At 57.7% G+C, this 27,781-nt stretch overlaps 1 protein-coding gene across 2 annotated transcripts; it reads right to left on the bottom strand.

Moving 5' to 3' along the window:
* KCTD5 (potassium channel tetramerization domain containing 5) lies at nt 1-27,781 on the bottom strand. 2 transcript variants are annotated; one of them, XM_082428824.1, is made up of 7 exons: nt 27,474-27,781; nt 15,423-15,531; nt 13,695-13,786; nt 11,635-11,730; nt 8,206-8,331; nt 5,393-5,451; nt 1-1,697 (listed from the first exon to the last, which is right to left on the bottom strand). In XM_082428824.1, the coding sequence occupies exons 1-6, from the start codon at nt 27,723-27,725 to the stop codon at nt 5,407-5,409; spliced, it is 720 nt and encodes a 239-aa protein (XP_082284950.1). In that variant the 5' UTR covers nt 27,726-27,781; the 3' UTR covers nt 1-1,697; nt 5,393-5,406. The 2 variants fall into 2 exon arrangements, with proteins under 2 accessions (XP_082284950.1, XP_082284951.1); XM_082428825.1 differs by lacking the exon at nt 5,393-5,451 and having other exon boundaries at nt 27,474-27,779.

The raw sequence follows: 27,781 nt of genomic DNA, 5'->3' as shown, positions 1-27,781 counted from the left end.
TTGTTCCGCTCATTCATAAATACACAATTTTATTTGCTATTTTCAGGGGAAACTTAGGCATTAAACTGTAAGCTGATAAAATACGGATACCTAAAAAAGTACAAAAGTATAAATATCCCCTTACAATAAATTTTAGTGAATTAAGTCTTAATATCTTTAAATTAAAAAAAAAAACCCCACAAGCCTATCTATTATGTCAAGGTCACAAATCAAACAACACTAAATGGCCAGCAGCGCCCCACTGGTACACCCCGAGGCCAAGGAGGGGCTGCCCAGCCCCCACACGCTCCACCGGGAGGACAGGTCACCAGGGCCAAGTGTGTCCTGCAGAAAGATTGCTATAAACGGATGAAGCCAAACATTTAACAACATACAACAGACCTTACAAAAGGAGGAGGTAAGTCCTAGGTGCTGGAGAACTTGGTTCATCAGGTAATATTGGCAAAGGAGAAGAGGGCACAGGCAAGAAGCCTCTGGAAGCGTCTGGAGCCAGACAGCGGTCGGTAGGCACAGCTCCCCTGGAAGCTGGAGGTCAGGAGGCAGAGCTGCCTGCCGGGCCAGGCCCCCCAGATGGACAGGCCCCACGACCAGCTGAGGAAGGTCTGTTCTCAAAGCATGCGGACAGCGGTTTTCAAAGGAATCCCGGTAGCTCCGTCACGTCAGGGGGCAGGGCCCGTGCAGCCTGTGTCCCCAGCGCCCCAGAAACGTCAGAGAGAACTGCATAGTTACACGAGAGAGCCGGCGAGAGAGAGATGTTTGTGATGTGCTGTAAACATCCAATTTCCAACGTGACCTGGAGTTTCAGCTCCAGAAGCCGGGTGGACAGGCCTCCCGCCCCGACCTCCACCCCAGGTGAGAACAAGGCACTGATGGGCGCCAGCTCCCCCTGAGCCCCAAGGTGGGTCAGACGAGGCAAAACTTGTACCTCCCTTTACATGACTTAACAGATCAGCCCAAAAGGCAGCAGCACTTTTAGGCATTTCTAAGAAGTGAAAGCACTGGGTAGTCTATCCACAATTGGAAAGAAAGGATGCAAAGGATGCAAAGGTCTCTCGCCTGGAAACTACAAATGGAGAAGCCTTGACTGTGCCAGGCCGGGTCAGGCCAGTGGAGCCCAGCTCTGAAGGAGGACCGGGAAGTAGTGAACACGCGGAGGCTGGGAGAAACCACCAACCGGTTATGTCTGGGAGGCACAGCAGACCCCCTGCCCTGAGGACCAGGGCCTGGTGCATGCCAGGGTGACCAGCAGGCACCCAGAGCCCAGGGCTGTGGCACTGCGGCCACTTCCTACCAGCAAGGCCCAGGCTCCGTTACAGACTGTTTATGTAGCACCAAGAACGCTGTCCTTTAAATGATCTTCGGTGATTAAAGGGTCAGTCAGGAGCGCCCTGCCTCAGGCCCGAGCGGCACTTGTGAAAACCAAGCGGAGGTCCCTACAGAGACGCCCGCCCAGGCAGCATGCCGCCTCTGAGTGGCGACGCCCGGCCTCGGACAGCTGGTCCTGTCTCTCACCACCCACCTCAGAGGCAAAAAAAGGATTCACACCCAGATCTCTAGAGAAATTGTCAAAAGCAGGTTTCTTCTCACGGCCAAGCTTCCTCGACATGGCAGATCATTGCATCTTGGGAAAAGGTAAAACGTCTCTTCAGTTGTCAACACTGTGTTCCTCACATCCTTGAACCCCGTTCTTGCAAAATCTGAAAATGCCAAATGCAGACAATGAGAACTCGGGCCTTGAATGGAAAGGCAGCCTGCAGCCGGGAGCTTCACGGCCCTGAGGCCAAGTGCCCTGCTTGGGGGTGGAGCCCACCGCAGGCCAGGGTCCGAGAACGGGGACCCTGCTGTGCAGGCCTAGCTTGCCCACTTCCAGGCCGCACACAAGGGGCAGGCCTCCCAGCTCTCCACCTCTCCACCCGAGCCTGACATCGCCATGCCTGGGAAGTAGTGAACCTGTGGAGGCTGCGAGAAACCACCGAGCGACCACGCCTGGGAGGCAGCAGCAGACCTGTCCTCAACCCGGCGCCTCTCAGGCCTCCTGAGACACGTGGCAGGGCTCCGGGGGGATGACTCCTCATTGAGGCCCCAAGGACCTCTGGGCAGCCTCTCTCTTGATGGCCTCCTGAGGATGGGAGGCTCCCTGCTCCCAAGGGTGCCAAAGCCCACCCGGCGGTTTAACTGCCCACCGACTCCTGATTTTCTCTCCAGCCCAGCTTGATCCCGGGCGGAAGACACATGTGTGCAACCAGGGCCCCCTGGGCCCCCAGCCCAACCTGCCCCTCTTCTTTCTTCCATGCCCCATTGTAAACCATGTCCCTTCCACCCTGCAGCCACACACCCAGAAACCTGGGCCCCTGGGATTGCCCTGTCACGCCCACATCCATACGTGCCAGCTTGCTCCCCACACTGCCTGGCTGGGGTCACATCTTCCGTAAATGGACCACCCCCCTTGAGGGTGCCAGCCCCCTCCTTGCTACAGCCAGACAGGACTCTCTGGGACACACACTTGACCCCACTGGGGAACCCTGCCAGCCCTCGGCCGCCATGCTTGAGCCTCTCCCTCCCACTCCTCCTCAGCACATCGGAGCCAGAGCAGCGCCCCCACCCAGCCTTCCTCGCCACTGGAACCATCCATGCATCCCATCTTCCCCCAAATCAAGCTGGGAGCTCCTCAAGGCCACAACCCCATGGGAGCCAGGGGAGACTTTGGAGTTGGCAAACTGTGCTATTTCGACACGTCAAGCATGGCTGCTAAGCACCAAGTAACCAGGACAGAAAGGCCACGCATCCCGGCCAAGCCCAACCGCGCCCAGGCCAGCACTGTAAGATGACCCTCCCTGCGATCCCACTGGCAGTGAGAGTGGCCTCCCGGGGGCATTTTCCACTTGAATTTCAGAGCTGAGAGAGATACGGCCCCGAGGACACTGTGTGTTGCTGAGCCCTGGACCCGGTGCAACGCGGGGACATGCCTGGAAGGGGCACGCCCTGCTCATGCCAGGCCCAGCTCACACGGATGCCCAGCCAGAGTGAGGCCCTGCGGGCACAGGCAGACTTCTCAGGCTCATGGCCAGTGACCACCGGCCCTGACTCCTGCTCACTGTCAGGGCGGCTGTCCAGAACCACAAGGCCCATCTCTCAAGTCCCCCGAGGGCTTGTTCAAATGACTCAAGAGAAGCCCAAGCTCTCCAGCCTGTCTCCTGATGCCCCCCCATCCCTGTGGTTCCCCAGGCCTGTCCCTCTGTCTCTGACAGCTCCGAGGCCGTCCAGGCAGCACTCCCTCTTGCCCGCTGCCCACTCCCCGGTAGGTGCACCTTCCACTGTGCTGGGGGAACAGCACCCCAGGCTGAAGGCCCCTCCTCAAGCCAGACAAGAACAAGCTCCTAAGCTCAGCAGGACTCGCCCGCTCACTGGGAAAGCCCAGGAGGCCCCTGTCGGAGGGACATGGTCTGAGGACGTGACTTGGGGTGAGGGTGGGTCCCCAGTCAGCCCTAGAGGACCCTGTGGCCCCCATGGCGCTAGTCCCAGCCCCAAGAGGGTCTGCCGCCCTATCATCGTGGCTGTTTGCAGGGAAAGCTGGAGTTTGGGGGGCCATGAAGCCGAGAGCTGCTCACTCAGTGGGAGCCCAGCAGAGCAGACGGCGTCCGAGTTCACAGGCCTCAGTGGTAGAAAGGACAAGGCCCACGTAACTACCACGCAGCCTGGCAGCGAGGTGACAGCACAGGAGGGGTCGCCCTGCCAGAGCCAGAGCCCCAGTGACTATCTCCTAACGAGGACAGAAGACCCCTCCCGGGACCTGTGACGGTCACGGCCCGTCTGCCCTGGAAGGAGCTCTCATTCGGGCTGCCGCCCACAAGAAGGCCTGAGCTGGGCCACAGGGACTGAGCAGGCTGTGCATGGCACAAGGCACCCCCGCCCCCCGCCCCAACCCAGCGGGCCCAGGGGCCAGGGCCACTCCAGGGCTGCCCTGCCATCAGCCCACCTCGCCCCTCCCACAGCCCAGACCCTGGCAGTCATGGCCACTGAAGCGGCTCCTGCCAGCAGATGTGAAGTCTGTAACTGGGGGCGGGGGGTGGGCAGTGCTGCTGAAAGAAGCCCCTCCTCCCTCCTGGAGGTTGGCTCCTCTATCCTTGCCCCCGCCCCAGCCCGTGCCCCTGGCTCCTACCACAGTTCACCATCAGGCCAGGCCAAAGTCAAGCTGAGCCCCTAAGGTGCAGTCACTCCAAATCGAGACGGGCCACAAACGCAAACTACCGCCTGATTTCAAAGACTTAGAGAAGAGCAAAGTAAGATGTGTCAGTGATTTTTTAGGTTGAAATGACAATATTATGCATGTAATGGGCTAACAGTATTAACATCAATTTCACGCATCTTTTTATTTTCTTAACGTGGCTGCTAGAAAGTTTAAAATGACAGATGGAGCTCGTGCTGCACATGCCCTGGACGGCAGTGGTCCAGACCAGGGCCCAGCAAACTTTTCCTTAAAGGGCCAGGTAGTAAATACTTCAGGATTTCCGAGTCAAGAAGTAAAGCTGAAGATATTATGCACTCATATAATCACCAGAAAAATAACCACTAAAAACGTAAAAGCCATTCTTGGTCTGCGTCCCCAGACCAGACTCACAGCCAGATGTTGGCCTCTCAGCACATGGCTGGCCACAGGCTCTTCCCGAGCTCCTCACCTGCAGGGCTTGGCGGGGAACCCCTGCATGACACCTGTGCCCTGCCCTCTCTGGGCCTCAACCTCCCCTGCGCAACGCGAGGGAGCAGACGAGGTGCTCCCTGCTGATGGGATCCTGGCTGAGCCACGGGTTTCGGACAACAAGAGGGGCCGGGAGGCAGCACGGACTTGAGGAGCAGCGAGGGGCTGAGGGGGCGTCCACGGAGCCTCCCATGACAGGGCAAACAGAAGGAGGGTCCCCCCAGACTCCTCTCCACCAGCACCCCTAGTCTGAGGCATGAGGGAGTAGGGGTGCCACGGGCTTTGGTGTCGGGATCAGGGCCCACTCTCTGTGGCACAAGCCCCGACTCCTTGGCCCTGAGCCCATGGGTGGACTGGTGACAAGGTGGGGAGACTGGCGGGCTGGGGGCTGCGTGTCCCTAGGAGGCGCAGGCCCGTGTCCCTGCTGCTGGCACCCATGGCAAGGAGGCCCTTCCCAAGCCTGACACACACAGCGCGCAGGTGCCTCAGCCAAGGTCCCAACCCCACCCACATGGGCATCCTCAAACGGGACAGACAGCCCCGCCCCGAGACAGACTGGCTCCAGTGCAGATCTATGCGCTGGCATCTAGCATGGAAGGTTCTCTGTCAACTACAGGCACGAGACAGACGCAGGGGAGGAGGGGCTGGGATCAAGGAGGCTAAGGTAGGTGGTCAGTTTCAAGGGCGCAGGCTCACCATGACATTTACACTTAATCTGAGTCATTCCCTTCGTGACCCGTGTCCTCGTCGTCACTCTGGCTCGGCACCGGCAGGCGGCAGGGAGGAGAAGAAGAGAGGGACCGTCAGTGCAGGGCGAGGCGGGAGGCAGCAGGGGGAAGCCCAACCAGACAGGCCAGGCCTCCATGGGGCAGCAGAGAGCACGGCGCTCAGGGCTGGACCTGAAGTTGTGCTGTGCGGCGAACTACAGGCCAGCCTCGTCCAGATCACACTGTGGGGGGAAGCACGACGTCCCTGGGCCCCGGCACTCCCAAAGTTCCAGAGTTTTCCTTCCCTCTGTGTTGTGAAAAACTGAACCTTGCCCAAACAGAGGTCTGGCCTTTGCCCTCAGCTCCTGGGAGGTCATGACCTCCAGGACACACCAGTCTGACCATGTGATGGGGGGAGGGGTCAGTTGGCCGGGGGACTGGAGACTGCAATCAGGCACATGGGTGATCAACTGTTGATCAATGGATCAATCATGCCTATGTGACTGAGCCCAGTAATATCTCTGCACACGGAGGCTGTCGGGGCACCCCTAGTGGGCGGTGCTCCATGCACGGTGCCACGCATCCTGACTGCACGAGGAGCACCTCTGCAACATGAGCTCCACGTCCGGCATACTTCCTGGACTCTGCCCCACACACCCTCCCCTGGCAAGTTTGAAACCCCCCCTCTTTCCGTACTTCCTGTAATAAACTGTAACTTTGAGCAGAACAGCCAGCAGTGAGTTCTGAGTCCTCCCAGCAGATCATGGAGTCGGAGAGTGGTTTGGGAAGCCCCTGAAGTTGGGGCTGCTGGTGGCCGCTCTCAGTGGACCGGTCCCCTCTCTGAGTTGCCCGACCCCCACCCGCTCTCTCCTGCCACTTCCACCTCAAAACGTGTGTGTGTGTGTGTGTCTGTGTGTGTGTCTGGCCCGTGCTGTGGGCACCCAGTGAGCAGGTCCACAGTAGTGGACTCACTGTCCTCAGAACATGAAGTACTGCTCCAACCAGGCTGTGCACAAGTGTCCCCAGATCCCGACCCCCAATCCAACCTCAACACTTTTCCATGGCTTACGGAGGCCCTGGCTGTGCTCCGCCTCCTGGGGAGCTCCTGCCACGTTAGAAGCCGCTGTGGCTGCCACACTCTAGAGCCAGGTATTTCTGGAGAGAGAAATAGGGCCGCACTTTCAATGGCAAAGGGATTTGGGGTCATGAGTGGAGTTCTGTCAGCACAAACGCATCCCTTCTGCAGCTGAAAAGCCACCCGAGGGACACGAGCTCAGGCAGTTGCCCTGGAGGACTTAGCTATGAGAATTTTTCAAGTTCAGAAATAAAAGTTTCTAAAAATAAGACAACTTGCAAAAGAGCCCTGCAAACGCTCAGAGAGGTATGGCTCCTCGTGAGGCTGGGGGCTCCGGGAGGTGGGGTTGCCTCCTACCCTGACTCAACAGGAAGCACGTCCCCAGGCATGGCACCGGGACCCGTTTGTTCCCGGCCCATTGCAGGGACCTGCACCAATCCCCACGACAGCCTGTCCTGGGCAGCGGCGGAACAGCCCAGACCCTGCACTTGCAGCTGCAGGCACCCTTGCAGGCCAGGGGTTGGGGGTGGGGTGGGGGCCAGGATGTGAGGACTCTGGAGGCCCCAGGGCCTGGACAACTGCCCAGTCGTGCTGGGGTGAAAGAGCTGCCTCGAGCACCAGTGGAGGACGGCCATTGCGGGAGGACCAGCAGGCGAGGTGAATCTGCCATCCATTCCCAAGCCCACGCCTCCAAGGAAGACCCTGAAAGGCTCACAGGGGCAGTTCTAGGCAGGTAGCAGCCAGGGTGGCACCAGCCAAGAGTGTGAGGAAGGCCTGGAGCTCCTGGTTTAATGTCGTCAGTTAAAACCCCTCTGGCCTTGCCCACACTCACTCAAAACACCCTCTGACAGCATGTCGGAGCCTTCCACCAGGGCCACCTGTGGGCCCAGGACACACAGGCTGGCCGCCACAGAGCCCCTGGGTCCCCTCAGAGCCGGCTGTGGGGCTGTCCAGGCACCACCTGGCTTGAAGGTCCAGAAGGCCTGCCCAGGCTGATGCTGGACTCTGCAAGGACAGACACATCTGGAGTCACCGACCTCAGGAACAAGCCCAGAGGAGTTGCCACTAGAACCTGTCACCTCCAGGCAAGGGTAGCAGCTGCTCCCTGCCACGAGGCTGCCCTTGCGCTCCTCGGGAGACAGAAGGGCCAGACGTCCAGCAGGGAGCCGGTGCAGTTCAACAGGAACTGGCCTGTGCCAGGCCAAGGCAACACTCCGTGGAGTCTCAAAATCACACAACCTGCCGTATCTGCTCCATTTACAAACCAGCACGACTCCCAAGCCTGGGATGGGTGTATCCGAGGCGGGTGCCACCAGGAGGCCCTGCCCTCCAGCCTCGACGTCCCCAGTCCCCAGGAAAACAGCCAACAGTGGCATCACTCAGAAACGTAGCCCCCACCGGCAGGACTGGAAGACAGCAACACTTCCAGGAGCAGGCTAGCGGGTTAGAAGAGGTGAGGGCGGAAGGCCTGGGCTGTGGGAGCCGCAGCGTGTTCAACAACCCCACGCTCCACCACTCGCATCCCGTGGACGTCCGTGTCCTCTGTTCCAGGACTCTGCTTCTGATATGCCAGGCAAGAATTACGTGATGATGGACAAGCAGCATGAGGCGAGCAGGCCGCCAGGAAGCCTGCACGGCCAGGAGCGCCGTGACGACAGTAAGAAACAACACAGCAAAGGAGAGAAACCCAGCCCTGCAGAGGGCACTCGGGCCGCAGCCTCACCCACCTTGGCCTTCTCACTGGGCTCACTGGTCGTGCCGTACGGGGAGTTGTGCAGCTCCTTGGAGACCACGCAGAGGAACTCGGCCTGGTCTTCACTCCCGTAGTTGTAGGAAGAGCCAATGCTGACCAGCTGGGAGGAGAGAAGGCCAGCGGGATGTGGGCAGAGAGCCTCACACACTTGGCTCAAGACCAGCCCCCCACCAGGAGGGAAATAGCCTGCGAAGACCCCCGGCAAAGACGGCCAATGCTCAGGGAAGCTAAGGGACAGGATTCAGCCAAGAGACTTTTAACAAACTTACTGAAAATAAAGTCCCTGAACACCCACGCTCAAGCTCGGACGCAACCGTACACACACACCACGTGCAGGACAGGCCTCCTGTGCCAGCACGTCCAAGCTCCTCTCAGGTTCCTGGCTGGGTCCCGGGGACGCTGAGCGACCCAGGGAGGGGAATGCGATGCTGGAGTGGGCACCAAGCGGGCCGGGCCCGAGAGCAGGCAGCGGGGCGGTGGCACTCTGCTCTGCCCATAAGTTGTGCCCTCCGCACGGGCTCTGAACACACAAGTGTGAGCACACGCCCGCACACATGTGAGGGCGAGCCCCTCCCCAGGGAAGCCAGGACCAAGCCTTCCTCCCACTGGGGCTACTGACTGCAAAGGGGCATAGGAGGGCCGCAGCAGCTCCGACAGGCTCAGGGAAGGGCCGGGGGCAAGAGAGATGCCGGGGCTGTGGCTTCCCACGCCTCAGCCGAAATCTCAGTCTGGGTGTGTCCACGCCCATGGCCCTGCATCCCCGGGCCTCCAGGTCACCACTACGGCCACACAGGAGCTGAGGGCCGACCTGCCTGCTCCAGCTTAGCCCCAGAGCCACCAGGGACTTTGTGTTTAATCAAAAGAAAAGCACTAAAATTGTAGTGAGCTATCAGTGGCACAATTATCGAGGCAGTGCCTGAAAGGCCCTCCATCTTTGCCTTCTCTACTGATGGAACTGCCCACGGAGGAGAGGCCAGGGGCGGGAGCACCACGTGCAGTGACAAGGACACGGTGAGCACCGCCGAGCGAGGGAAGTGTGCAGAGCGGTGCGGCCCGCTCTGGGAAAGGAGAGGAAAGCCCCAGGGCCAGCGTGCCCACCCTGCCTCTCTGGTGGAGTGAAGTGGATGGTTTCTAGAGGTCATGGAGGGAACTGATCAGACCCCCGAGAAACTCATCCCTCCCACCCTTCCCCCAAGGCTAGGTAGGGTGCCCACCTGTCAGCCTCTGCCAGAGATAACACTCTGGATGCTGGGGAATGGGGTCCAGGGAGTTTGTGTTTTGTGTACACATACAGGTATTTGTTTTCCGAAACATGGGATTGATCTTGCAGCAATGCTGTTTTGTAATTTCTTTGTAAACCTTAGGCTTTTCATTGGGGGTTAGATGGCTACCAAAGCGATAGTGAAATAAAGAGTTGAGGAAGGGGAGAAAAAAAAAAAAAAAAGGTCTGTTCTAGGAACAGACTGGAAGGCTGTTCTAGGTTCATAAATGCCTCTCGGAGACAGGCCCGCCACCTGCGGACCTCAGGGGTGCCTGGCCCTGGATGCAGACGGAGCAGCGCGTATGCAGCCACTCATAACCAGGTCTGCCCAGGGACCACATCCTCACGAGGTGTGCAAGCCTCTCAGAACCTGGCTCTGGCCTTGTCACTGACCACTAGGCGACTCTGGGTTCAGCCCCACCACCTCGTGGGGTCCCAGGCTCCGGCCCCTCTTCCCCTGCAGTTCCGGCTCCTGTTTCTGGGAAGTAGACAAGTGAACAAACATGACCCTGGTTCTGGAGTTTCTCCGGCATGAACAGGGGGAGCACGTCCCCAAGGGAGGAACTGGGCAAAGCGGGTGAGACTTGGGGAGAGAGGAGCTGCTCTTTGCTGTGGGTTTGGGATCCGCTCGGAGGAGCTCAGGACAAAGCCCCTGAGCTGGTCTCGGGGAGGAAGTGCCCATGCAGGAGGCACAGGAACCCCTCTCCCTTCCACAGGAGCCACAGCGAGGGTGACCTAGTTCACGGATCCTGAACCGGTGACCACAGCTCCCGTCTCCCCAGCCCTTTCCTAGGCTGCACACCAAGGGACAAAACGAGGGGCGGTGGGAGCCTTCCTTTCCTTTGTGAGCCTGGCGTGACTGTGCTGGGGTCAGGGAGTGAGGAATGCAAATGCAACCACGGGACCCCGCCTGGACACCCTCCACACCCCCGCCCCAGGGCAAGGGCAGGGCATCAGAGCAGCCCTGCTGGCTACGTCTCCGGGTGCAGAGTGGGACACAAGTGCCGACTGCACCTTTCATGACATTTCAAGAGGTTGCCAAGCATTCTACAGCCTGATTCATTATTTCAAAAGACCCATAACAAAGGGTAGCCTTAATTAGGAGGGATGCCAGGGAACCCCATGATTTCCCACCGTGGACAGAAAGCTGGCACCAGAGGACGCTCTCAGGAGCCAGAGGGGGCGGGCTGGGGTCACAGACCTGGTCTCCGCCCTTCACGACCAGCGCCCGGGGCTCGGGCCGGGCAGGGTCATAAGCCCAAACCTCAGAGTCTCTGCCTAAGACACACAAACAGCGACAATGAGCTTGTGGGCAAGGTATCACCCACTCAAGAGGACATCCTTGCCGTGTTCTCAGGCCCACAGGTAACGGGCTGCAGTTCCCCAGGACGAGAGGCAGCATGCCCACAGAAACACCAGAGCGCTGTGGACAGAGGGCAGTGGGTGGGCGGAAGAGACTTGGCTCTCACCCCTTCTCACAGCCATCCTAGCAAAAGCAGAGCTGAGGAAAATGAGGGGCATGGCTGAGCCAGAGTCAGCAGCACTTTCCAATCAAGGGCAGGACAGGGGGCTGGGGGGCTGCAGAGCAGCCCCAAGGGGAAGGGCATCTGTGCCAACGGCAGCACAAAGGAGCCGGAGCCCCATCTGCTCGGCCAGCACAGAAGGGCCAGGAGGGGCCAGGGCGGACACGGGAGGGGACGGGTGGTGGGGTCAGGCCAGGAGGCACTCAGGATATTGACTACACACACACACACACACACACACACACACACACACACACACACACACACACACACACGGACACACGGACACATGGAGATGTCAGAGAAAAGCACACAGAACAGTCCTCCCACAAAAGAATGGGCTAGACTAAGAAAAATAACTGCAGAGAGAAGACTTGGGAGGTGGGACCCTAAGAACAACTCTTGCCACTCCCCCCATCACCCGTGACCAATCCAGTCGGGACTGGTACAGCTGCTGCTTGTGAGAGGTGCTGGAAACATGATGGGGACCCATGCTTCCATGAACTGCAGGCCGCCCAACACCTCATTACTGGTCCCGGGGGCCAGCTGACCTGAGGACCCGAGCAGAGCCTTTATAATTAAAAGATCCACTGTGCTGCAGGCTCAGGGGGTACTCTACCTGCTCAAACTTCCAGCCGTCGGACATGGTGGAGACCATCTGCGTGAGCTCCTCCTCCTGACACTGGAGCACACGGTACACGTGCTTCACTGGCACCTGTGAGAAGGGCCACAGGTGAGGGCAATGCCTGTGCCCCGCCCCCTCGCAGCCCCACCCCACGTGCCAATCAGGGATGGCGAGGGGGGCCCTGGGAGGCTGACGGTTCCCTTCCACCTCTGGGGCCCAGGTCGTGATGCCTAAAGGAACCCCAAAGGCATCCACCGAAGAAGCAAAACAAACATGCTGGAACAGCTGCCGTTTTCTGCTTTCCCATCCACCTCCAAAAATATTTCCATTTCTGAATTCCAAAATAAAATGAGTCATGTTCCTGAAATCCCAAGAGCACCTGTGGCTAGATGTGAATACACGATGACAGCCATTCCTGTGCCTTGGGGGAACCACACAAAGTCTCTGAACTAAGGGGGTGCCTTGAGAGCCAGGCAGGACCAGCCTCAGCCCTGCTCCCAGAAAAAAGCTCTCAGACACGCACAGCAGCTCGGACAGGAGCCCGTGGATCTTCCGATCCACTCACCCACCCGACCTTCGCTGAGCTATGCTCCAAGCTCGGCTTCTGGCAACACCGCGGGGAGCACTGGCCAAAGGCCTGTCCCAATACAGCTGCCGCTCCAGCCGATACACAACGCGTCAGTGACAGGGTCACAGCTCAAAGTACACTGGTCACCACACAGCCCAAGTGCTTTCATCTGTGAAACAGTGGAGGACACTGAGCGCTGCTCAGCCTGAGCCTGCTAATCCCCTTGCCAGCCTGTGAGGGGGCCTCTCCCACATCCACCATGCAGAGGGGACACAGGCACAGAGGGCTGGTGCCAGCCCAGGTCACAGGGTTCGTAACCAGGGGGGCTGGGCGGAGGGGAAAGAGGCCTCAAACTGGCCAGAGATGACTGGGGAGCTCGTGGCCACATCTCCTGCCCCCTCCCCAGGCCCCTCCCGCTGTCCCGATGGTCCCGTGGCTCCTGCAACAGGGAGAGGGCGGGGGCTGTGTGGTGGGCGGTCCCAGCCTCCCATGCCATCGCCCCAGTGTGCCCTCCCCTGGCCCCTGACCAGCCACTCGGAGAGGCCAGGCTGTCAGCAAGCCTCTTCACAAAGGCCAAGAGCTCCAGCTCAGGGCCTGCCGGGCGCCCAGCGGGAAAGCCCGGGGTGGGTGGGGGGCAGTGAAAGGGTTTTAAGTGGACGGAGACTCTTCATGTAGTCTGGCATGAAGCTCTGAGAGAAAGTGCACTTCACAGCAGCCTCCTGGCAGAGGGAACCCACCGGGCAGGGCCTAGCGCTCTGCTAGCAAGTGCAGAGCCGGCACCGCAACAAAGACTAATGCCTAGACCCTCTGGCACCTCCCTTCGTGGGAGGTGCTAGACACAGCCCACCTCAAACAACACTGGCCTAATGGGTAGCAGAGTGGCCGTGCTGGCCCTGGCACTGCTGACTGTGGTCAAGTGCAAATGGGTCCCACATGGAGCTCTGCACCACTGGGGACACAGTCCAGCACAAAGAGTACCTACTGAGCCCTTCCTTCCTGGTAAAAGCCAAACTCTCATCATGCCTACACACACCTACAGGACCCCCACCTCATCCGTCTGTGCCCAGCTTGCCGCCAACTCCCCTGTGCTGTCCCTCCAGCCACGCTGGCCCCCTGAATGGGTTGAGTACTCAGCTACCACAGGCCCTTTGCACTTGCTGTGCCCTGTCTGCAATACCCTCCCCGAGACGGCCACACACTCGAGTCCCACAGAGGCCTCCTGCTCTCCCTCTGCCCCCTCCTCACCCTCACTGGACCGTCCTCCTCAGCAGCTGCTCATCGTTCCCCACTGGAGTGGGGCCCCCGAAGCACGTGCCCTGCGTGCCGGCCAGGGCGCCAGCTGGCAGCACCGTGGGAGGTGTCCAGAGGGCAGGCCACAGGCGCCAGGACAACTCCAGAGGAAGCCGGTCAGCAAGGAGGGAGGGAAGCGAGCCGCGCCTTTACGCCAGGCCTCGGAAGGTTCCTGCACCTTAGTCACCGGTCTCACCTGTGATGTTCTGCTGTCTCGTTCTCTAATTTTGTCCTTTACAAGTTTTATTAGTGAGGTGATATTGTAAAATTCTGCTTCCTCCAACACCCCTAGAATAAAGAAAAACAACTATAATTCCCACCAGATCAAAGAATAAACGTTGTGCCTCTGCCCCTCAGTGGACCGGTGGCCCATTCTCAGCCCAGCCCACTGGAAGCCCCCGGCCCCCGTCCTGCCATCCTACAGACTCTGCAGACACCGCTGGCTCTCAGGGCCCCAGGGCGCACACGGAGAAAGGGCATATTTGTGGACACACGTCTGGCCCGCGTCCTTCCAGGTGACCCTCTGGGTGCTGAGTTCACGCCGGGTGCCCGGGACGTTTCTCGAACAGACCCCCTGCAGAGCCTGCGGCCGTCTGTCCTGGGCTAGCGGCCGCCTCACATGGGTCCCTGCGTCAGTCAGAAGACGGCTGGTTGAGAGGCTGCTCAGCTGCGGGAGTCCTGCCAGCTTAGGAACCCTTTCCTGCCGTTTGCAACGTCCCCAATTTAGGGGCTCTGAACGGCCAGGAAACTCTGAAGAGCGGATCGGAGGGGCCCTGCCTCGGGGGCTCCTCGTGGGTATTCCAGAAGGTCAGGTGCATGCCTGCTGCCACCATGCCTGGTTGTCCCGATCAGTCTGCACTCTGCACAGCGGGTCCCTGCGCTAGCGGCACCGGGAGCTCAGAGCCGTGGACTCTGTCTGACCCTCGAGCTGCAGCCTAATGAGGTCTCAGGGACTCAGCAGAGCGGGGGGTGGGGCAGCCACCGCCCAGGCAGACATCTCTCTCTTCAAGGCCCCAAAGGGAGGTGCACCTGGCACGTCCCATCTCAGGATAATGCGGGGCAACGTCCTATCAACCCTTCCCTTTGGATCCAGGGGTGGGGACTGTGGGGCTGCGAATAAGCCCCGGAAGCCTCAGGATAAGCGCTTTGGCCTGAAGGGCCAGCCTTCTACCATCCAGATGCTCCAGGCGCCCCTCGTGCTCTGAGAGGCAGATGGGAAACGGCACCCGTGGGGGCCTTTCTCCCGAAAAAAAGCACTGCGTCTGAGGCTGATGGAAGATAGGTGAGCGAGGCCGGGCGGCAGGGGCTTGATCTGTGGCAAGTACCACATTTGCTTTCTAAGCAAATCACGCTGGGAACAGTTTGCCTAGAACTGTACAGCTGCACACACAGAACACACGTGTGTGCACGAAAAAGACGCTGCAAAAGAAGATGCAGACACGCAGTCGGAGGAGCAAGAGGGCCCAGAGAGAAGGAGGCAGCGGGCTCAGCTCAACAAGCAAAGGGGAGAGAGCCCTGGGCTCTCAGCACCACCCGGACCCTGAGCTGGGAGCCATAGTACGGCAGGCATCTGGAAACGCAGGAAGAACTCAGAGGGGGTTCTGCCAGGGCTGCCCCAGAAGGAGAGCAGACCCGGGGTGACCGAGACCGGGGACCCCCAGGAGGCGGCGGGCCCCAAGCTGTGTGAATCAAGGCAACCATAGAGCAGCGGGCACCAGCAACCAGACGCCTGAAGGAGGGAATGGGTTGCAGTCCCAACCGGCCCCCACCCAGCTCTGGATTGTCTCAGCTTCCTGGAGGAAAAAAAGGGGAAGAGGCAGGACCGAGCAGCCCTGTTGCCTCTGAGATAAGCATCTGTGAGGGATGGAGCTGGAGAGCAAGGGAGGGCCCCCCCCACCCGACCCCGGTCCCGCCTGCGACTCACCTTCCTCAGCAAGGTCTTTGTTAATGACCAGCTTTCCATGTCTCAGGTAGTTCAGCACAGGCCCAAAATAGGTGGGGTCTCTGTCGATTAAATAGGCACCTGTTTCATCCTACAAAGAACAACACACCAAGGTGAATCCCAGTCAAGAAAGCACAGTTCCCACAGCTGGCCCGCAGCCCAGCCACAGCTAAAGGGGGTTTTGGAGGCTTGTGGGCTCTACGCGTCTAACACACAACTGGAAGGATCAGCGTTTATGGCGCTTTAGGGAACCCCTAAGCAGCGTCGCCTGCTTCCAGCCACCTGCAGCTGTTGACCCTGATCTGTCACCACTGCAAGTGAAGCCAAGTTTAAGCTCTGTTGCATCAAGGTGACCTCCCTATTTACTCTGAGGCAAGGAGATTGTGTACAAGGCCTCTTTCCTCACAGCTCCAATAATTCCTGAGGGCGAGTTCATCCTTTTCTCATTTCAGCAACCGTCCCACAAGAGTAACCTGACACACCTTCCCCCATGGGATGCTCTCAAAGGCGGGACTGATGCCAACAGGTCAGCATCTGAAGGACACCGTGACCCGGGCCGCCGCTACTCCTTTCGGGGCTCCTCGCTGGGCAGGACTGGGTAGTCAGAGGCTCATGGAACACAGCTTCATTTTCTGCTGCCAAGTGACCCTAGAGCTCCCCTGAGACTGCTGACCACCGAGGAGGCCTCCCCCACAGCAGCGCCTCCCGGGGTCCATCTACAGAAGGCGCTCCCTCCACACCTGGGCAGGCCCTGCTTAGCCCCCATGGGCCAGGGCCTTTCTGAGTGTTAGGGACCCTCACTGCCCACGGCACACAGCGTCAGGCATCTTGGCAGGGAGGTGGCGAGGTGGAACCCCCTGAACCTCTTGGACGTGGTGAGCCCACGGTCCCCAGAGCTCACTCCCACTGGGAGGAATCTCAACCGTGAAGCGGAGTGCTGTGTTAGGGCCCCCTTCTCACTCATGAGCATCAAATCTGGAATTTCGTGTAATAAACCTGGTGGTTTCACGGGTTTCCTCCCGAGTCCACAAAGCTGTAAAAACCTGCTCTCCTCAGATCAAATCCGGATGTGGGGCCAGCGGGACCCGGAGCCTCGCTGATGGGTGGGCAGGCCCCGCTCAGCCTGGAGCACCTCTGCCCCTTCCTCTCTCCCACAGGCCCTGGGTGCTCAACCCAACCTCCTGCCTCGATAGGCCACCGCCTGGTCCCCCCATGGGCTTCCTAGCCCCCAGGGCAGCATCCAACCACACACAGACCCCCAACTTCATCTAAGGAAGCACTGGTCAGATGTTGTCCCAAGGGACCCTGCCTCCCGGCCTGGCTCCTCAGCCCTTTCTCCAGACTCCCTAGACCCCTCCTCTTCTCCAAGCAAGGCCAGAAGACCCCTGGGACAGGTTTCTGGAAGAATGATGCTTCAGCAGCCTCCCTACTGGTGAAAAACAGCCGCCATTTCCTACAAAGGGGCCGAGGTCTGGAAAGAAAAGGATGGAGCTGCCGCAACACGGAATCCAGGGGCTCTTCCCTGCACCTTGCCGATGAAAAGAGCCCAAGCGTGACAAGTGCAGATTGCCAAGCTCAGGAATTATTCATCGGCTCACTGCTACCTCCACAGACAGCTGGCAGAAGATCGAGAAGGAAAGATCAGACAGGGACTGGGCTCATCTCCGCCCTCAGGACACCCCAGGGAGCCTCCCTTGGCACACGGGGCTGAGGTCCCACGACAGGGCTCAAGGCCATGCCACCGACACACTGGGTATCTCGCTCAGCACTGGGAGTGGGCGGGAGAGGAAAAGGAAGTGACCCAGGCCTCCAAAGCCTGGAGGGATGGGGGATGGGACAGAGAAGGAGGGAAAGGAGGTGAGCCCACAAAACTGTGGTGGTGGCACGCCCAGGGCCAGGTGAGAGGGCCACCGCCCAGATGCAAAGGGACCCCTGACCAAGCACTGGAGGGCACTGGAGAGCCAGCGATGGGGCTGGGCCTCCACACACCAGGCTGACCCGGAGAAGGGCAGGGGCGGGAGGCCGCTGAACAGGGGTGGCTTTTTCACTAAAAGGCCACGTGGCCAATGCTCCGAAGGAACTCCTGCCGAGGCCCAGCCCTCAGCTCGGCGCACATCAGGCCAGGCTCGTGGCCCCATCTTAGGGTGCCTGAGGTGAGGCCCTCTAACCCCGGGGGGCTGAGGACTCCCCAGGAGAGACTGGGGACCCAGCACCCAGGCTGGCAAATGCAGAGGCAGCAGCAAGGGGTTGGGGGACAGCACGCCCCCACCAGCCTCCCCAACATGCTCCCGCCCATACCCTGTGCTCAAAGGCAAGTGGCCTCCATGCTCAACTACCCAGCCATCCAAGGGAGGGGCAGGCCCGTCGCTGTGTGGGGACCCCTGCCTTCATAAAAGGAGCAGCCTCACGGATACTTCCAGAACAAGGCCAAAGAGTCCAAGGCGTTTGCTGCTAACTGGGCTGGAGCCCAGGCCCAAGGGTGGAAGAGCAAAGAGGACCCCACCTGCGTCTCAGGGTCTGGAACCTAGGCTTCGTATCCACCAACAGACGTTCCTGGTGGCCCACCCGGAGAACAAGAGAGGCTCTGGTCCCTGGAGATGCCGGGAGCACAGCCGGGAGAGAGCTGGCACCACAGCGAGGGGGGCACAGAGCCACAGTTGGCGGGAGCACGGAGGTCGAACCCCTGGGGTCCAGGCTCACGCTCGGCTACTCAAGGCACATTGCTCCTCTCTCCAGGCCTCAGCTTCCCCATCTGTCAAATGAGATACTCAGCCAAGAGGAGGCCGGGGGCCCTTCTGGCTCTAACGGTCTGTGTCTAGTCCAACATCTCTTCAAGGTGACAGAGCTGGGCTCGTGACCTGTCCTGGGGGCTGGGACAAATTCCAAGGCAGAGGAAGCCACATGCTCTGGCCACAGAGATGGGGAAGCACAGAGCCAGGAGACTGAAGCACACACCTGGCCGGGCCCTCAGAGGCCTGCGCCTTCCACGCCTCCTCCCCGGGTAGGAAGCGAAGGCAGTGCCTCCAGTGACACCCTCCCCACCCCCCCACCCCCACCGCACAGTCCGTGGCTTATCTTAAAAACCCATGTGAAAACCTAGAGGAGGCCATCCTGGGCACTCAATCCACACATGGGTTTAGAAAGCTGGGGCCGAGAGCACCCCAGAAAGAGAGGCCTGGGTGCTGGGCATCCAGACCTGCACCAGAGCACTGGCTGCCCACAGCTGGGCACCAGCTCCCTGGGTGTCCCAGGACGCACTGCCTGAGCCGGCCTCCAGGGGACTGGGGAAGCTGGAATGGACTTCAGTTGGGACCCTTGTCACCCCATGCTTCTCCCACGTGGTGTCACCAGCTGAGGGCAGGAAGCTCAGTCCAGCAGCTGCCACGCTGGCCCCAGCAGTGTGGCCTTAGCACTCCCTCCCGGGAGGGAAGACCCACCCACCTAGACCTGGAAATGCAGGCCCATGGGGTGACCCTAAGATACTGAAGGTCAAGTGGCCATCCCCTAGCAGTGACAAGCCCGCCCCTCCAGCCCCGCCACTGCTAAGCAGACTTTAGGAGGCTTCATGGCAGCTTCCTCCATGGACCCCACAGGGCTCTCTGGTCCAGTTTCTTCCCGTGGATTTGTTTTGATCTGATGGGCTTCATTAAGAAACAAGGACGAGGACTTCCCTGGTGGTCCAGTGGTTAAGAATCCACCTGCCAATGAAGGGGACACGGGTTCAGTCCCCGGTCCGGGAAGATCCCACATGCTGCGGGGCAACTAAGCCCGTGCGCCACAACTACTGAGCCCGCGTGCTGCAACTACTGAAGCCTGCATGCCTAGAGCCCACGCTCTGCAACAAGAGAAGCCACTGCAATGAGAAGCCCGCACACCACAACGAAGAGTAGCCCCCACTCACTGCAACTAGAGAAAGCCCACACACAGTAACGAAGACCCAGCGCAGCCAAAATTAAAAAAAAAAAAAAAAAAAAGAAAGAAAGAAATTAAGAAAAAGAAACAAACAAGGCTGAGACTCTAGGGTTAGGAGAGACTGGGCAGCAGCATGTTGGGGCGGCGCTCTCATCCTACAAGGAGTGCCAGGGCCCCCAAATTCCACTGGGCTTTATCTTGGGCAACAGCCCAGAGGACCGCAGACTGACTCTCGTTTAGAGGCACCCAGGCAGGAGCTCTGGAGGAACGCCGTCTTCCAGCACCTAAGCCCGAGCAGAACTCGAGGGTGTACGCGTGCCGGCAAGGGCTGCCTGCACACTTGACTGTGACCAGGCTGCGACTGACACGGGCGCCAGGGCCCTCGGCATCTCATGTTGCTTGTGTTTGTAAGTGGCCCTGGGGCCTCCATCCTAAGGCAGAAATAAAGAAAACTACAGAACACAGAAAAAGAGAAAATACCAAAACATCCCAAATTCAGAAGTCTCAGGCTCGCTTATGCAAAAGCATAGAGAGAATGGTCTCTGTGACACCCACACCAGCAGCGGAAGGGGATGTCCGAGGCTCGGCCACCGGCAGCTGTGGTAACAGCACCCCATCCATCACCTGCTCACGGGAGAAGAACCTTGTGATGTGCACTTGGCATGGTCACACTTACAAAAGGCAGCAAGACACGAGGATCTCTCTCCTCCCTCCCTCCGTCCTCTCCTCAATTTATATAACAAGCGTGTGCTACATTTATATAGTGGCAAGGCTTGAGGTTTTTGGGTTTTTTTGTAAAACAGCCAGAATTAAGATTGCTTGCTTGACAAATCATTTTTCTCTATTGACTATCCCCACTTCTCACTGAGTCTGCATTTGACCTACTTGTGAGGTGCTGGCTTTTAAAATATACATCTATCCTAAAGGCATAAAAGAGAGAAGTGCTGGACTTGGCTCTTGAATATTTAATGGCGGTCATGCCCGTCAGGTTACACACTGTTTGCTGGGGGCTCACTGATGGCCAAGTTGGCCGAATCCCACTCCAAGGGGGCCCAGCCTCTGAGGCCGAGCTGCTGGGCTCCAGGGAACTGTGAATCCTGCATCCCTGAGCCTGTGCCGCAGAGGGAATGCCCTGGCCACGGCCAGGAGCACCCTGCCCGCAGTCACTTCTCTGAGAGGAGCCTGAAGGCAAGACAGGCCAGAGCCCATGTCACATGCTCTCTGAGGAGACCCCTGACCTGCAGTCCCAAAATGGACGGAGGCAGAGAAAACGATCCTGATTGGAAACCCGCGCAGCCCCACCCCGTCCACTCCCTTCTGAGCAGCCCAGCAGCCTCACCCCTCGGCGCTGGTTAGGAGGCAATGCTCTGACAGGGCCGCTGAGGTTCTCCCGCCCGCCTGTGCCTGGCCCTCACGTTCAAGACAGATTCGAATGCACTGCCCGGCGAAACATCGTGGGTCCAGGGCGGGCCGCCAGCCCCCTTGATAGAACCATGCACATGGCCTTGAAAACGGCCATAAGGAACGAGGGTCGAGGAAGTCAGGCTCTCAGGCAAGGCTGTAGACGGAAATGCATTCTGTGGTCAAGTCTCACTCCAGCTCCGTGCATTCTCTGGAGAGGCCTGCACCTGGCTCCTTTCTATCACCTTCCCAACTTCCACAAACACACGAGGAAATGGAACACAAGAAACGCACGGCCACTGGAGACTAGAAATGCAAAGGGTTGAGTATCCCAAGCTAAACGCAAGATGTATTCTGTCAGATTTCCCCATTTGAAATCTAAACGCAAAAGCATAGAATTTTCTGTACACAAACATTTGCAATCAACATAATTAGAAATAATTTTCACTCTGAAATTATACATTTAAGTGATTCTGTTTCACTTAAAACCTTCACCTCTGCCCTCTTTTCTCTTTTGTTTTCTACAGTTTGTCAAATCCTTGACCTAGAAGAGGCCTTAGACATCACCAATTACAAATGAGGAAACAGAGGCCCAGAGGCCCAGAGACTAGAGGCCTGTCCAAGCAGCAGATGTGCAGAAATGTGCTGACGTGTGTGGGAGTGCTGGCTGCTTCTGACTTAGCTTTCCCCATATAAGACCCTACGATGCCCTGTGTACACCTGGAGATAGGAAACCCTCCAGCACACACAGGGAATAAAGGAAAAGCAAGGGCTCTGGGTCATTCCCACCCTCAGATCTCAACCAGCACCGAGCTCTCAGGGCCCTGACTCCCGGGTGCCTCCCAGTCCTAGAATGTGGCTTAGAAACAGAATTTAGGGTGACATAGAGGACTCAAATGAGGCTAAGAAACAAATGCAAGAGGACGTGTGAAAGGACCCCAGCACATGAGGCTCCTGGTTATTCTCGTAGAACAAACGTGCTTCAAATTCACCTAAGGTGGCGGGGGGGGGGGGGGTCCCACCAAGCTCCACGAACAAACGGAGGTGGCTCACAGGGACCGTTCAGCTCAGCAGGACCAGGGCCTTCTTGGAGCAGATGCCACATCAACTGTGCAGACAGAAACAGGCATCGGGCCACCCCAGGGTGTGGGGCAGTCGTGGGCAGGATGTCGTGGGTGGACCTGCCAGCCAGAGAGCCACCCGTCCAGGTCACAGCGCTATGAACATCTCTATCACAAGGCAAGGGGGCAGCCATCTGTCCGGATTTCTCAGGTACTTCCCTCCCTACAGACACTCCAGTTACAGAACACCTGCACATAAATCCCCTACAGATGCCACACTACTCAGCTTGGTGGCAAGAGAGAGAGAGAGAGAGAAACTAGGAAGTCAACTTGACATGGAAACAGGCGGAAACCACGTCCGCCTGGGAGAGAAGCACCAGTAGGAAGAGCCCAAGGTCCCTGGCCGCAAACCTCCCCACAGTGGTTCTGCAAGCCTGGAGGCGAGGCCCCCTCCAGGCCCAGAGTCTCCAGTCCCCTGGACGCCAGTCACTCAGCTCAGGCAGGCAGGACATTCTGCAGCCAGGACGCCCCGCCAGGGGTTCACACCACGCCCGCTGCTCCCAGGGGTGCCCGAGCCCTCCCCAGCAGCTGCCCCACAGCCACCGCCCTGCTGGCTCCAAGGCAGCCTCTGTTCTCTTCCTACGCTCGGCCCTGCCGGCAGATCCGGTGCAGAGTTCCCCCTTCCTTCTCGCTGGGGCTGAAGAGCAGGCCCACAGCTCCTCTGCACCCTCGCCCACCTCCCCTCCTCACCGAGGACTGCCTGGCGCCCAGGACTGCCTGCCTCTCCGTTACCTGTTTCGAAAAACCTACCTTGGCCTATGTAGTGGCAGTGATGGGCTGGCCCAGCTCATCACCTCCAGAACCAGCCCCAACGGAGCCTGACTTGTAACACCAGGCCAGGATCCTGGAAGCCCAACCACTGAGGAAACTAAAACCCACAGAACATAATACGGATGACGAGGAGAGATGAACGGTATACACCCCCGCTCAGACGCCTCCCTGATGCCACAAGCCCATCGTAGACACACATGGAGGATGGTACTGAACTCTGGAGCTGTGTTCTCCAGGCTCGAGGGCATCAGGTTTCTTGTACAATAACTCGATGGCTGCCCAGGAAGCTGTGCCCCTCCCCCTTGGCACAGGCTCCAGTGCCCAGAGTTGGGAACCGGCCCTCCAGGGCCTGTCCTAAGAAGTGTCCGTCTGGGACGCAGGGGGCACTGAAGGGCCCGGCTTCCACACCCCACCCTCTGAGGCCGGCCCAGCAACCAGAGCTACCTGCCAGCAGCATGAGGTTTGCGGCAAATGAGGGAGCGTGTAATAAGTGACTAACAGGAACAAAAACAAATTCTGAGGGGGACAAAAAAGCATTCTTGGTACATTCTTTCTAAAAACAAAGTACAAAAGTAAAATAAAGACTACTCAGAGCCATCTCTAATTCCTGCAACGACCCAGCACCAGGCACTGTGTGGGGGAGGGCTCATATTCCTCAGCTTCCTTAATTCCCACAACTCCTCCTCTGTGACTCCGCTCAGAGAGGTACATTAACTAACCCCAAATCGCAGGGCAGGTTAAGTTGTGGGTGGAGTCAAAGTCAGGCCTGAGTCCAAAGTCTAACTTGCCCACCATGAAAAATGCCCCGTACCCCCAACACCCACATCCCACCAACTCCAGACCGGAATGTGCTGGGCGCTCTGCAGTCTGGGGAGAGCACCAGTGCTCAAGGTGGCCTGCTGGCACCCTGGCCACACAGACCCCTCCCTGGGTGCCACACAGAGTCAGCTCCTCTAAAGGACTTTAAAGACTCCTGGCCCAATGAAAGCTGTCCTTGAGCATCCCTGGAAAGCAGCCATGTGTACCCACTCCAGGGGAACGCAGCCACAGACAAGCCATAAGGAGCTGGCATCTCTGGGTTCCCATAAAACTCTATTTGCAAAACCAGGCAGGTGGACCGCAGCTTTCTGACTGCTGCTCAAAACCAAGACCAGTCACTGTCCCGCTGGCCAAGAGCGAGTGAAGGCTGCCCGTGCGGTCGGGGGAAAGAGGAACTGCTCTGCAGTTGACGACCACTTCCTCCCAGCCACCCTCAGACGGCTGACGGCTGTGTCCGATGCCCCAAACAGCTCTCCTCACTAAAGGCAAGCCCTTCCTCAGGGCTTCCCTGCTCAGGTCCGAGGGGCCCTGTGGAGAGGTGACCATGGCATCCACGGCGAGCGAACCCCCACTGCACTGGGCCACCACCTGCCCAGGGCCTGAGCCAGGCGTGGGGTCAGGGCTGAGAATACGCTCGGAGCCAATCCTCAAGCAAAGCGTGAGACGAAATGCACAGTGGCTCGGGACCCCCACTCCTGGCCTCAGACCGGAGACCCAGCCCTCTCACTGGAGCTCACGATGCTCTCAGCCTTTCGCCTCTGACTTAGTCACACGGAACATAATCTGCCGTTTCACTCTAAGTAATCCCCACTTCTCCTGCCAAGCAGCTTAAAAGATAGTCCTTCCACCCACACCCCCATCACTTAGCCCTGTCCATAAAACTCCTTTCACTCACTATCTTTCTAATCCTGAAACTCTAGCCAACACCAAGTACGCTGGGGGTTGGCACAGGCAAAGAACTGCAGAGGACATGGCATGTCATCGGAAGCACCTCGACGGCCCCACCCCTCAAAGACCCATCTGATGCCACCACATCTGCAACCCCAAAGCCAGGACAACGGCCCTGTTGAAGGGCAAAAGCTCATGTGAAACACAGTTTTCTCCAGGCCTGGCTCAGGTGCAGAGACTGAATGCCCCCCCACCCCAAATCCTACTTAATCTGAGTGGTTTCCAACCACCAAGTAGTATTTCCTGTTTCCCTTTTATTCCTAAAGTATCTCCACACTGAAACAGGGACTGATTCAGCTCTGAACAAACTCTAATCTGTTTTCAACAATGCCACTGGGCCAGGTACCATGGAATACAGAGAGATATAACCCAAATGAATCACATGTCGAGTATTTACAAAGCACTTCTGGGAAGGAGTGTTACACCTGGCCTGCCCCTGATGGAACAGGGGAGAGAAAAATGACCCAGGATAGCAGGTGAACAGATGCCGAAATGAATAACACAGACACAGCCTCACTGGGGAAGCACCAGGAGGAAGTGAGAATTCACACTTGGGCTATCTATAGAGAGAACTTCGTGGCAGCAAGGGCCCCGAGTCAGAACTGGAGACAAGAGGGTAAGGGTTTAGCGGCTTGGGGCACCGTGGGCAGTGGGTCCCAGTTACAGCCCAGCTCCCCACCCTCCCTAACAACCTGTCGGCTATTTAACAAAGCACTCCTCCAGAAAAATGTCCTGACACCACCACTCCCACAGGGCTTCATGACTGAGCTCCCCGCCAGACACTGTGCGTTTAACAGCAAGCTCCAGGTACTCTCCCAGTGAACTCCAAACCCATCAGGCTCCTGAAAGATTCCAGATCTTCCACTTCTTGGAACTCCTCCCCCTGATCTCCCCACCCAACCCCGACCCAAGCACTACTCTGCAAGCCCAGGTGCTCAATGAACAGGAGACAAATGCCCAGCAGGAAATCTTTCACCAGGTGTGTCCAGCCCTGTGAATATCTGTGAGGTATGCTTTCATCAATCTTAACTATGAGGTCAGGGCTTGGAGATTTTTACATGTGATTCCACATCCTGTTTCTCTTCCATCACATAATTGCTAGCATCCCACTCTTCCAAACACCCCTTTCCCTCCACCCTCATCCTCAGATTCCTCACTCAAGGTTTAATGATCTAGGAGTGAATCTCTGGGACATTCTTTCATCAGAACCAAAGGGGGAAAAAACTGAGAAGAATGAGTACCTTATACATTTTCTCATTTGAGGTAAAACACTCTACGACCATGACTAATGGGAATTAGCATTACTCTTTCTGGCAAATTCACATCTGTGGCTAAAACTAACCCATATTTACTATCAACTATTTTATGAGACAGAAACTGTATCTGCTGCATTACCTTTATGTTCTAAATTTCAATTTTACAATTGGGAAATCAATGTGGTTAAGTGGATGATGGTGAAAAAAAGCAACTTCAACATAGACATACTCTGATAAATTACCCTCCCCAAAGGACTACTATACAGTAAAGCATAATTTTTTTAAGTAGTCTTGAGACAGTAAAGACTTAACTGGGCAAACTATAGTTAATCAGCTCTGAATAACTGTCTCAGTGCTGAACAGACAGCCATTGCCTCAAAACAACCCAATGGACAAGAGCAATGTAAAATCGGACTCAATATACAAAAAAGAAACGCTCAAGTAGAAATGCAAGTGAATGACCACTAAGGTCCACTGTTTAAACAGAAAAACAAAACAGTAAAACATACACCCACGCTATAAAAGGAAAATCATAGCTAACAAAAGCTTATTTCTATCCTGGAGATGACTATCATTTTCTGGGAGGTCAATTCTCTAAGAGTGGAGAGCTTGGTCAAATGAGCAATGGAAACAGCTGGGGGGGTGGGGGAGGGTACCGGAGCGCTGGCATCTCAAACCCTGATTTCTACCCATGACTGGTGGTTTTGTGGTAACTCGAGTTCTCATTTCCCGATCATAAGGTCATGCCACACAGAGGATGGTCTGTGTCAGGCTTCTGGATCTTGAAGACGGATCTGAATCTTTCTGGGAAGCCTATGCCTGGCAAATGCTGGGCTGGCAAGGCACAAAGCCAAGTGCAATTATGTAGGCTCGAGTGAAAGACACAGGAAAGTTAGAATAAGGTTTGTGAACTGCCTAGGATAAATACAGGTAACAACTATTCTTCCAACAGAGCCTTTTATGAGTTTCAATGCTGTTCAGCTCCAGAGATATTCTTCAGCCACACAAGTCTTGTAAAGGTAATAATTAAAATAGTTTCTAGTACCATCTGCACAACAGTATGAGCATTTAATCTGATGAAAGGCAATCAGCAAACCAAGCTAGAGATTCCTATCCTTTTGAGAGGGCAATAGGAAAACTAGGTTAATTAGAAAGTAGATTGAAAAAGATTTCCTATTTTGCCCTTCCTTAACACCCCTAAGCCACCCCTTAATATGAGCAACATTCCGTTTGAAAAATCACTCTATGGACGGCACTTTCTGAGAGTGCTGAGTGGGTGCGTGTTGCGGCTGAAAACGATGGAGCACCAACTCTCTAAATGCAAGTCACTGGGAAAGGCAGGCCACCCGTGTCAACCCCCCACACCATCGTTAAGTCAAACGTCTGGAATGTGAGAAGATGAGAAGAACACCAGGGTTCTCGGATTCCAGAGCCACTAAGTACACTGGGACGGAGAAGAGGTGTTCTCACACCAGAGGCAAAACAATCTGCGGAGGAAAAGAAAGTAGATCCACAGCAGAGTCTGGGGTCTGCGAAACCTCCTCCACCGAAGAGCAGAGAGGGCGAGACAGAGAGACACCCCGACGTGGACTGGCTGGGGATCTTCGAGGGTGGTGGGCGCCAGGGCGCCATCCTCTCCTTCCCCGGCCCAGGACAGGGAGTCGGGGGGCTCGGGTCGAGCTGGAGACGAGGGGAGCGCGGGGCTCGGAGCCGGGGCGGGTCTCCTCAGCGTGGGGCAGGGGGCGTGCGGCGGGCCGCCGACCAGGGCGGCCCGAACCCTCCTGGCTGGCCCGCGCGGCCCTCACCTTGTCCGAGTCCAGGTCGGGGTCGGCCTGGCACAAACGGTACAGGAAGGATTTCGGATCCCGGCACAGCGTCTGCCGAGTGGTGAGGAAGTAGGTGCCGCCGACGTTGAGCCGGACCCACTTGGACACGCTGCCGGGGCGCTGGGCTAAGGCGCCGAGCCCCGCGCTACAGCGGCGGCACAGGCTGCCCGCCAGCCCCGCCCCGAGGCCGCCCGGGGCCAGCGGCAGCAGCTCGCAATGATTCTCCGCCATGATCCCAGCAAGCCCCGCCACAGCTCCTCTCTACCGGAAGCGTCCAGCCTTTAATA

The sequence above is a fragment of the Balaenoptera physalus genome, assembly GCF_965194825.1.
Source record: "Balaenoptera physalus genome assembly, chromosome: 16".
Classification (NCBI taxonomy): domain Eukaryota; kingdom Metazoa; phylum Chordata; class Mammalia; order Artiodactyla; family Balaenopteridae; genus Balaenoptera; species Balaenoptera physalus.
The sequence above is the reverse complement of the archived record's forward strand: the minus strand, read 5'-3'. Positions and strand labels throughout refer to the sequence as shown.